A 12061-nucleotide genomic window follows, 5' to 3' on the forward strand; every position below is an offset into this window, starting at 1 on the left:
TACGACTTTATCCCGGACAGAATCGACTATTGTATGCCGATAACTGCTCCCTATACAACCTTCACCCCAGTCATTCCACCGAGAGAGGAGTGGGGAATGGGACCTGTTAACTTGTTCACGGTTGGGTCGAAGCTGGACGGAAAGATTGGTGGGGGGGGGGGGGGGGGGGGGGGTCTTTTGTCAAGAGCTAAATGTAAGCCGCAAGTTTAAGTCGGCTGATCACTGCAGTGTATTCCAAGCGGAAGTTGCTGCGATTAAGGATGCGTTGGATGGAATGCTATCCAGTGCTACTACGGTTAGGGAATTTAACATCTACTCTGACAGCCAAGCGGCTATCAAGGCCTTGAGCTCAACTACAGTGCGATCGAGGGTGGTCTGGGAGTGCCTGACCTCGCTTGCGATTGCATCGAATTATTTTACAATTAAAATTATCTGGGTCCCGGGCCATTGTGATATTCCGGGTAACTGCCAAGCGGATCTCTTAGCCCGCATCGGTACAACTTAACCGGATGAAGATGGCTGTAGGGATTTCAGGATCCCGTTGGCCACCTGTGGATTGCTCCTCCATAGCTGGGGCTCGAGTCAGCTCCGCAAACGTTGGGCGGATACCACGTCTTGAAGGGTAGCAAGATCTTTCTGGCCGAAAGTGGATGGCAGGAGGTCTGTTGAAATAATTGGGTTCACTAAGGCTCACCTATCAATGGTCATTGGGGTTTTAACAGGGCACTGTCCCATGGGTATCCGGTACGTCTCAATATACTGGAAACTCCATGCTGCTGCAGCTGTATGGAGGATGATGAGGTGGAATCACCAAATCACTTTATGTTTTATTGCCCAGCTTTTGCCAGAACTAGGCGGAAGTACTTCGGTCGCGACTCACTTGGATCTCCTGAGGATTTATCCAAAATGGAGATCGGTATCATTCAGAGCTTTATCGTTGCTACCCAACGATTCTCTAAGTAGCTAGATCTAAGTCACCGTTATTTTTGGTGTATGTGGTATCACAACGGACCTTCGTGTTGTCCAAGTTAGCTATCCTTATCAGGGCAGCTACCACCTAACCTAACCTAAATGTGCAATTGAAGCGCACGCTGAGACAGCTTTACTTGTTATATATACATACATTGTTTCTTGACTTTTGTTTTACAAAGTAACAGTTTTCGCGTTTCTTCCCCTAAAGCTTATTAATAACGCACTGTGCGAAATGTAAAGCTTTGAGCTAATTTTTTTTGTTGATTTTTATTTTTTTTTGTTGGCTGCCGCTGTGCTGGAGGTGTTGATTCGCCGCTCAGTGCGCTCGCATTGGCTTTGGGCCTTCATGTGGTCGTGGCGCGCACGCAGTTTTATTGTGTCGCTGACTGGTGTCGGGTGCTAAAGTGTTTTGCGTTTATACTTCGCGTGTGCATTTGATGGGTTACACGCGCGTTTGACACAACGTGGCCGGTGTTTTGAAAATATTTCAGTTGTATGTTGGTTTATTTTTAGTTTCTTATTTATTGTGCAAAAAAACTTTAAATTTGTTTCGTGCCGGAAAATTTTACGTTATTAACTTAATTGCTTTTTTTCACGATACTTAATTTTGTGCCGAAAATTTTGTACTTCACTTGACTAAATTTTTTTATTATTTGTTTTGAATATATATATATATTTTGATATATGCACACGTGTTATTTCAGTGGTTAAACTGGTTTTATATTTTTAATTTTTTTGCATATAAGCAATGAAATTTTTTTATTTTGCAAACATACAAACATATGATTATCAACTAAGTGTGAAATGTATTTATATTTTTAATTATCCGTTCATTGTACTGTGTTTTGAATTTTCTTCGAATACATAAAACAACGATTGTTTCCGCAACTGTTGCATGGAGCTTTGTAAGCTATTTTTGTTTGTTTCTTTTTTTCATAAAATCTTTTTTACTGGAAAATTTTATTTGAGCTGTCGGTTCGAAAAACGTGCTATCTCAATATGTGGTTGAAGAGCGCCTTTCTTAGCTCATCAATTTTACGAAGTGACTATTGTTGCCGAATTCACTAACTTTTAACGATGAGACTTGTAAAAGTTTTAACTAAGGATTTTTCCCTTGCGATAACGCTATTCACTAACTCACTCGACATCGCTAACGTGGTGACAATTTTATTGAGTTTAATGGCGAATGTCGTTAAAAACTTACTGGCGTATAATCATAGTCAAAATAAAATAGGTTTTGAATTTAGTTTCTTCTTTTTGACAGATATCTCATAGAAAATTATGTCAAAAAGCTGTAACCAAATTTAAAATCTATTTTATTTTGACCATGATTATGCGCCACTGAATTCCACAAATCCAAAAAATATTTGTTTTCGTCGAAATCGAATATGTATCGTTGTTCTATATTTTCCCAACGAATATTGACAGCCTCATTTCTTAACAAAAATCGCACCAAGTTGCACAGTGATTTAAGTTGTATTGAAAATAGGAACGAATTTAATATCTGTTTAAATTTTTAATACATTTATATGGAATTTAAAGTCCCTTATTATTATTTTGAAGCCAGATTGAAAAAATTCAAAATGGTGGTTTCAAACTACCGATATTTTTTTTATTATAATAACTATATTTTTTTAAACCTTGGTTCATGGAAGATATTAGGGTCGGTGATTACGAATACAAAGTAGATACAAGTTGCTACATGAAAATTAAAAAAAAATATCTTGCAAATCATACAATTATCTAATCAGAATTATTATCCGATCTTGAACCACTGTGCGAAGCACGGTATACTTCTCATACATACCTATGTATATAAATAAACTTTAGCCAAGAAGTAGTAAGCGATTTCTTTAAAATTTGTTAGAAGCCGCCGATTAACTGTTGAACAGAGAATTCTTATATGTGGGTAAATATTAATAATTGGCACGATCTTTACACAAGTGGCCGAAAATATTAAAGTTGCTAGCTTATATAAAGTCAAAATACAAATTTTGGTGCAGATCAACCAAGCATGTGCACTTATTTTTTAATTCACTACTTTTTTAAACTGCATTCAACATCGTTATACTTGAGATCGATAACTTCAACGATTTCGGTATTCAGTAATATATTTTTTTTTTTTTTTGAAAACCTTGAATAATATAAGAATATGTCAATGCTGCTAAAACTTTAGTGAATAGCAAAAATTGTCCTAGGTAGGAGCAATGGTAGATATAATCTGTAAAGTGGCTAACTTGATTTTTCTTTGATCTGCCATACACGTTCCGTCTATATTATCAACTACTACCAAACACGAGGCGGTTAACATTACTTCGCTACTAATTTTTTGAAACGAAATCATTAATTAATAAGTAAATAATATTAGTTTGAGGCCATATCCGTTAATCTATGATCAGTAGGCAAGTTCACTAATGGTTAGCTATGCAATTAGTGACTGCGACTGTTCTATTCAGTAACTCAGTTTTAACACAGTTTATAACATGGAAGATAACTGATAAACCTATCAAAGATTAAATAAATATCGATAAAAATTGAATATTGAAAGCCGGAGTCGTTATATTTGTCGATTAGTTGAATAGCGATGCCGAATGAATTCCACTACAGTTATCAGTTTTTATCGTTCACTTTTTATTAGCTATTGTCGCTAAATATTTACTGGAAGAATATCTTAATGTTGTTTTCGGCATTCCCCCGGAAGTAACTTCTTTTCCATTTAAGCATATTATAATTATCGTCTCGTAAGCGTTGTTAAAACTAAGTTATAGAAAATCAAGCGATTATCGTACGTTGAATCCTGCAAAATCGCATCATTATAAGTTAGAGAATTCCACAACAGCGGATCAAATGCTAACAAATAACGATGCAAGCCGAACTGGTTTTGTCTATCGGTTTGTCATATGGCGCTATCGCATTTCGTTAAAAATTTAGTATACTCCACCACGAAAATCCCTAAAACAGTGAATTCGACTACAGTGCTGAAAGTATAGTGAATTCGCTCTCAGGAGCATTTCTAAAAGTGGCGGAGTTCTCTAGCTTGAAAGGAAATGATTTCTCGAGATTTAATTAACGATTTTTCGTTTACGATAGTGTTTGTGGTATTCACTAATTCAGTTTTAACATGGCTAACGAGGTGACCAATATTAATAGTTTAAATGGAAGAATAATGGAGTTCCAGATAATGCCGTTGACAACTTAGAAATTATCTTCTATAATTTAGCGACAGTAGCTGATCAAGGTTTAGCGAATAGCGATATAAAGTTGTTACTGAATATCAAAATATTAGAGTAATCGATTCGCCAATATATCGTTCACGAAAATCGTTAAAAGAGTTAGTGAATTCCACCACTGAGCCTAACAATTTTTAAACTGATCAACGATTGAGCGGAAAAATTACTACACATGCTTCTGCAGATGACCATTGTCTGCAAGTATGATCTTTAACGACTTCTATGCAGCTACAGCTTCTCATAGCAGTTGCCGCTTTCACAGGAAACGCGCTATATACTCAAGTATATGTTTACTGGAACCCCAACTACTCCTATCCTATAATTTATAAAAAAAAGGAAAATCTTCATTCAACATCAATTTATTTAGCTAAGTAATCTCAAATTAATTATAAAACCACAAGAACGAGGTGCAGATTTGCACTGGATTTTAGAATAGCAGAGGCAAAGCAATCTGAAATTCCAAGGTAGAAAAACAACAACTAACAAATACTGGAAAATGGCTGTGGATTATGTACTTGAAGACCTGATGGGCAAATTGGGTAAGTTTCGCAATATTGATAATTACTTTCAAGTCCGTAGAGATGCAAAACAATTGAAGACTGTCGGTATTATTAGTACGTAATTGTTTAGTTGTCGCTAGCTACATCACTTTTACCTAGGACTCAAAATAATCATAATTTTTTTCCCTAAGAAAGAAAGACGAAAATGGACTATGTCGTTTGACATTTACTAAAAATTACACTTGACTCTTTTATTTAAGGATTTTAAATTTGTTTGACACTTAAATTGAGGTTGTGTTGCAAATAGAGAGGAAGGCAATAAAAGAAGGCAGTCGAATGGGCTGGAATGAATAATAGCAGGAGCGGCAGAGTTGTATTACATCAATATAAATATTAAAGATAAATGTAGAAAAATAATTAATTAATTTAATATAAGCAAAAATTGTTTCTTTATTACTGCAAATGAGGTCCCCTTATTGCTATATATCCTAAACTTATTGAATTTTCGTAATATGGATTTTGTATTGTTTGTGTGTGTGCGTTAACCAAGGCGAATTCAGTACCAGGTGTTGCTACCCCAACGGCTGATTGCTTCTTCTTGAATATTTTCCATACAACGCCTGGTACTACAATATGTCAGTGAATCGAAATCAATGAAAATTTTCTTTTGACTTGACATTCTTATGCACGGCGAATTGGTTAAATTCGCTTTGTCGCCACCTGGTATGGATTCGCCTTGGTGATAACTTTGAGCAGTCAGCTATTAGTTGCGCTACTTTTTAAGGTTTACAATGTTGTAAAAAAAGCATTTAACACATTTTATTTGCAGTAATTAAGAGAAAAGGTTTGCTCATATTCAAGTATTTAGCTATTTTTTCTACATTTATATTTCATATCGATACAAAGATTGAAGGTATATTGATGCAATACAACTCTGCTCTCCCAGCTGTTTTTCATTCTACTCCGTTCGTCTGCCTTCTTTACTGCCTTCCACTCTATTCTGAACAAAACCTCAATTTAAACTATGAAGTAAACAAGGGTTTAGTGCATAGAAAAAGTGTAAACAAAAACAGCTGTTTTATTGCTTTTCATGTATTCACAATAGACTTTCGCGAGAGGAGTTAGCGGCACGGGTGGAAATTTCCAGGGGCGGAGAATTCAGTGGAACAACTAAACACCTCTTTTTGTGATCATTCTAGAACTCAAGCATGTTAGGCCTGTCAGACAGGACTCTCATTCTGCAAAAGCAATATCCGACCATGTTTACATATACAATAATCTGCAATAGATTCAGAAAAGTTAACAGGCCTATCTCAAACATAAAATTTTTCATGTGCCACGAAATCTGTCGATAAGATAACTAACGGTAAACAAAAATAATACTCCCAAACAGCGAATTATTTTGCAGTAATATTATCATAATTCATTATATACATAGCTACATATGTATGTATACGTATATGTAGTAGATTATCTGCATTTGATATTTCTTTTTTCGACTCACAATGATATGAAAGAACACAAAAAGTGTTTCAATCACGACTATTTCGCAGTTCGTGACACTCAAATTGAGAATTAATCAGTTCCTAAATGAAAGTTTTGATTATCTATCAAAGCTTTCGTCATTCTTATAAAATATTGTTTGAAAAACAGAACACACGTGGAAATATTCGACGAATATTAATCTTAGATCTAAATTCTAAAAAAACTTAAATAATTTTCAATATATATATAGGCTTATGAATTTTAGGCCTGGTTTTTCAGTGCAAGTTTAAATTTAGAGTGAGATGAGCAGTAAAACTTATGTTATCGACGAAAGTGACAACTCGCACTGGAAACCAGGCTTTAGTTGACTTTTCTACTGACCTTTATCTATCTCGACCGGCGATTTAGAGAGCGCATTTCCTTTTGCTGTGTTTTAAGTTATTCATGAAACACTTTAGTTTTGCTTGTAAAATATGTTCCCTTATTAAAACCAGTAGAATTACTTCAATCAAGTTGAGAAAATAATATCAGCCAAGTGGCCACCGAAAGACTTCACTAACTTTGAACGATGCGATCTATAGGGTTTTAAACTAGCGATTTTTGCTTACGATAAAGATTGTGCTATTCACTAACTCACTTTTGACATGGTTTACGAGATGACCATCATTCGCTTAAATGGAAGAATAGTGGAATTCCGAATAGTTCCTTTGATAAACTTTAAAATTATCTTCCATAATTTAGCGACAGTATCTGATCGAATATCGGTAAAAAGTGGTAACTGAATACCAAAATCGTCATATTTATCGATTCGCCAATATATCAATAACGAAAATCGTTCAAAGAAAAAAAAGTTGGTGAATTCCACAACAATAGAGGAGTTTTTTTAACGATACTTCTTATCAATATTCGCCATTCAGTCTTTAGCTTTTGTAATTAAATAGAGGAATATTGCTTTAATGTTGTTAAGCGCATTATATTTGAATCCCTTGATTTTTCGTTTAAACTAAATATTAACGACATATCGTTACCATTGTTAATGATACCTTTGTAAATGGCACAAACGGTATCGTAATCGGAAAAGCGTTAGTTAAAATTTCAACAAATTGTATCGAATTGATTTTTAATACAACATTTGAAGTAACGACTTTTCCCTTACGCTGACGAGTGTGCTATTCATTAGGTCAGTTTTAACAACGCTAGCGGCGTTGCTATTTTATTTAGGTTACACCTAAGAAAATGGCTTACAGATAATGCTGTGAACAAACTTAAGAGGTTATTCTTTTTTTTTTGTGATAAACATGATGCCGTTGGCAAGCCTCAAAATTTCTTTGATTATATTCGACTATAGCTTATCAAAGTTTAACGAATATCGCTAAAAAAAATTGTTGTCGAACATTGAAATCGTTATTGCTACCGATGCGCTTATACAACCATGGCGAATACCGTTAACAAATTTAGTGGATTCCATTCACAAATCACACACAGAAGATTGTGCATTCACGAGTTCAAAATTGTTCGTTCGTTGAGAGAAAAACAAGAGCTGGAGGAAAATGACGTAAAAATTGCCCATAACAAACAGCTGAACTAATGTTTACATGCGCAATGCGCCACCTTCTATAATTTTATCATGGATTCCATTCCTAAATCGATAAAAGCACCGATTATGAAAGCGAATAGCCGTTTGTTCGGATCACAAAACAATCCCATCGTTAGTTAATTCTACTAGAGGATTCATATGTTCAATTCCTAAAAATTGTGTTTTTATCGCGGGAAAATTTTAGACAATCAACCACCGATATTTTCCTCACATCCCTAATATGATCGTTGAAGTGTGGTATACCCGGCTGCGCATAGCACACAAACTAATTTGATGTAATTTATTTTAATTTTAACGTAGGTATTTTTAATTATTTATTATTTTTGAGCTTTTCTTCTGCGCGATTCAACGGAATCTTTGGCTAAATTAGTTGTTTCGAATAATTTGAAAATTGGTTTTAAAATAGAAGTCTCATAATCACGCAGCCTTATTTGTATATAAATAAACTTGCATCTGTCGTTAAAATGTCATTAACAATTGTAATGCAAATATAACAAATGTAGCGATCTGTATATTCGTGATCAAAATCAATAACCGACTAAGTTAACATAAGCGAAACATATACGGGGGAATCCGCCAAACTTTGGTTTTTTTTGGAGAAAAAAATTTTTTTTTGAAACATGGTATCATGCAAATATCTTTTTGTTAGGAAAATTGAGGGGTAAATTGGAGCTATAGTGCATCGCCGTTACTCGTCTTGCATAATGCCTCAAAAAGATATAGTCAAAAGATCGAAGAAAATATATATAAATTGAGGTCGCAATGTTAAATATACATTTATTTCAACACTGCTGTACCGATTATATGGAAATTTGAACAAAGTATGGAGATATATGCAGCTGTTAGCTATGTAAAATTTGTTTGATACACGAGACCCGGTTTTGTAGATATCGGTAAAAATATAAAACCGAATAACCGACAAATATTTTTTACTGCAAAGTTTGCAACACATTTATTTTAACACCTTTCTACCGATTCTTTTGAAACTTTAAAAACATGTAGACATATGAACGAAGTATGTTTAGGTAAACAAGTTTTAATACCCGAGATCCGGTTTTGGAGATATTGATAAAAATATAAACCCTGAAAACCTTAAATTTGTTTACTTATTTAAACACTTCTCAACCGATTGTGTTGAAATTTTATCACGATGTACATATCTATGTGGGGTATATTTAGGTAAAATTTTGTTGATACCCGAAACCCGGTTTTAGAGATATCGGAAAAAAATGAAACCGGGTAACCGTCAAATATTTCATACCCGTTTGTTAATTTTTTCTCTACACCACGAAATTTTAGCTAAAAATTGGCAATCGTCAAAACGTGTAGAAAAAAATTGTTTTTTAATTTTTGTACCAAATTTGTGTTTCCTTTCATTTACTTTTAAATAAAACCTCGTTAAAAAAAAATGTCTACACTTTTTGACGATTGCCAATTTTTGTCGGAAATTTCGTATATTTGCCCCATGTAAAAACATCAATAACTTTCCTTGCGTGAATATTCCAAGATGAGGCAATTGATGGTATACTACTGTGGTGTAGAGAAAAAATTAAAAAGTGAGTATGAAGTGATAAAAGTAAAATTGTAACTGTGCCCACAAAAAAACATGCTCCTGAAAAAAATTTACGCAACCAAGTGCTTCCACTTTTCTGCCTCTATCTACAAAACTGAAAGGGCAAATCGGACTTGAAGCCCCAGGTATTTTTATAGTCCCTGATACGCTATTTCGTACACAATCCAAATTTCAATACCCAGTTGCCTCAAAAAGCTATAAGCAAAAAACTGTCAATATTGAAAATGACAAAAAAAAAAGTATCACTACTTTGATTGATGATAGTTTTGAGTATTGGAGGGGCACATTAATTCTGCTCATACTTTTCGAATCTCCGTCTCAAAAACAATAATCAGTTTAAATTCCATAGCGTTTCAGCGAATCCTTAAAATTTTATCGAAAAAATTCAAAAAAAAAAAAAAAACCAAGGGTATCGCTTGAAAAAGTGTAAAAATCGACGTTTTTTACGTTTCGAAGGTCTACAAAAACTTACTATCAACTTTCTTGATTCTTAAAATCATCAGATCGGATAGTCAAAAGGTCAAACTTATTGTCCTTGTACTTTTTTCTGGCCTTAAGTTTTTTGCCCGTGTGTAAAACCCGAGTATCCAAAAAAGTAAAAGTTTTTGGGATTTGGCCATATATGAACATGATACATCAATAATCGATCACTATATTTTGAGCTATCACAAATCATCTACCCAGATTACGCATTCACGAGTTCAAAATTGCTTCGTTCTGCGCATCTACGTCATAGTTGACTCTTGAGCGAATAAAAAAAAAGTGAGAAAAAAAAGAGCTAAAGTAAAAGAGTCAATGCACACGTCATAAAAAACAGCTGATCTAATGTTTACATGCGCAATGCGCAATCTTCTTGTGTGATTTGTGTTGAGCTATATATCAGCGGTTAAAAGTACAACCTTTGCAATAAATTTGCGATTGGTAGTATTTTGAAACTGACAAAAGTAATACTTAACAAACTATTAAAGAAAACATAAAGGATTAATGCTTATGATTGATTTTGATCAGAAGAAGAAGATTATGCTTTTGTCAACTTAAGCTATTTATTTTTAAAAGGGGCGTACTTTTGTAACCATAACTTATGTTATTATTTTCTGAAGCTATATTTGAGCGTCTGTGCGATGTTACGGAAGTGAGTTTACCGGAGCCGGAAGTGGTAACTGATTTTAGACATTTTTCTTATCTGTATCGGAACCAGAACCGAAGAAGCAATTCAAATCAGGGAATAAGAAATACACATTTTAGGAAGGATTTGAACTAAAAAAATACCAAAAACAAAGTAATACTAAAAGTTTGCGTAATCAGATTAGAACTGATATTTTGACTTGCGGAGCGAATAAAATAACGAAGCTTTTTTTCGGAAAAGTAATTAAGGCTTCGTAACAACCCTAGTGCAGATACAAATGTATGATTACCATAAACCAACATACCTACTGTGTAACTGTAAACTTTTAAGTAAATTAATTCGCTTATCAATTAAAACGTAGTGTAAACATGTTGATAACATATTTATTTAAATGGTTTATACATCTTTATCGCTGTTTTGCTTCTTATCAGCGTCAAAATGAGACAATTCCTTTCTTTCTTGAAATAATTCTCACTCTTATTATCTTACGAGAATAATGAAATAAAGAATGTATCTTTATAACATAATTATCTAATCGTTAAGAATATTTTTCTATGAATTTTAATGTCAAATAAAACTAAACGTTTTCGAAAAATTGGAATTTATCCGATTGCGAACTGTGGAAGAGTTCGAAAAACTTTAATAACAAAATAATATACATCGGCGCGTAGTTAAAATAAAATTAAAAAAAGTAAGGACGGGACTGTCTTTGACTGACTTCATACCTTTCCTGAATAGAGCTGAACAATACACGTTATCCCGTTTGATATCCATATTATACAAACGCATTCTAGAGTCAACCCTGATCCACCTTTATGGCCATATCTCGAAAAGGCGTCCACTCATAGAACTTAGGCCCACTCCCTTTTAAAATACTCATTAACACCTTTCATTTGATACCTATATCGTACAAACAAATTCTAGAGTCAGCCCTGGTCCACCTTTATGGCGATATACCTAAATGGCGTCCACCTATAGAACTATGGCCCACTCCCTCTTAAAATACTCTTCCATTTGATACACATGTCATACAAACACATTCCAGGGTTTCCCTAGGTTCATTTTCCTACATGGTGATTTTCCCTTATTTTGTCTCCATAGCTCTCAACTGAGTATGTAATATTCGGTTACACCCGAACTTAGCCTTCCTTACTCGTTTTGTTTAATTTTACTTATTTTTGTACTAATTTACTTTATTTTATTTATTTTTATTTATAAAATTAATAAAAAAAAATAAAACCCTAAGTAATTAACACAAAAATAAACAAAATAAAATAATACAAAAATAACTAAAATCAAACTAAATAATACAAAATTAGCAAACAAGCGAAACGTGTTAGTTAAAAAAAAAACGAACTGAGATAGTCTTCGATGCAATTTGAACTGAGATAGTAGTCTTCCATGAAACCAACGATATAATCACTTCAACAATTTTCAAATATTTTAAATCAAAAGTGCACGTGATTTTAGCAAAAAAAGATTAAGAGATTGAGTGTTTAGGAGCGAAGACTAAATTTCGTTTTATAACAAACAGAATTAAAGTTTTAAATAAAGCTTTTTAATTTAATTGAAATAAAT

General features: G+C 33.7%; 1 protein-coding gene across 14 annotated transcripts in view; it reads left to right on the forward strand.

Moving 5' to 3' along the window:
- Window positions 1-1307: 1307 nt before the first annotated feature.
- LOC137251302 (organic cation transporter protein) overlaps window positions 1308-12061 on the forward strand; it is a 72626-nt gene continuing 61872 nt past the window's right edge. The window contains exons 1-3 of one of the 14 annotated variants that reach the window (XM_067785654.1): window positions 1315-1465; window positions 1719-1877; window positions 4431-4741. In XM_067785654.1, coding sequence (XP_067641755.1) covers window positions 4699-4741 — 43 coding nt within the window. In that variant the 5' untranslated portion in view covers window positions 1315-1465; window positions 1719-1877; window positions 4431-4698. Of the gene's footprint in view, window positions 1466-1676; window positions 1878-4386; window positions 4742-12061 lie in introns of all 14 variants that reach the window. The other 13 variants (XM_067785690.1, XM_067785718.1, XM_067785725.1 and 10 more) reach the window with 13 other exon arrangements.

The sequence above is a fragment of the Eurosta solidaginis genome, chromosome 1, assembly GCF_040869045.1.
Source record: "Eurosta solidaginis isolate ZX-2024a chromosome 1, ASM4086904v1, whole genome shotgun sequence".
Taxonomy (NCBI): Eukaryota; Metazoa; Arthropoda; class Insecta; order Diptera; family Tephritidae; genus Eurosta; species Eurosta solidaginis.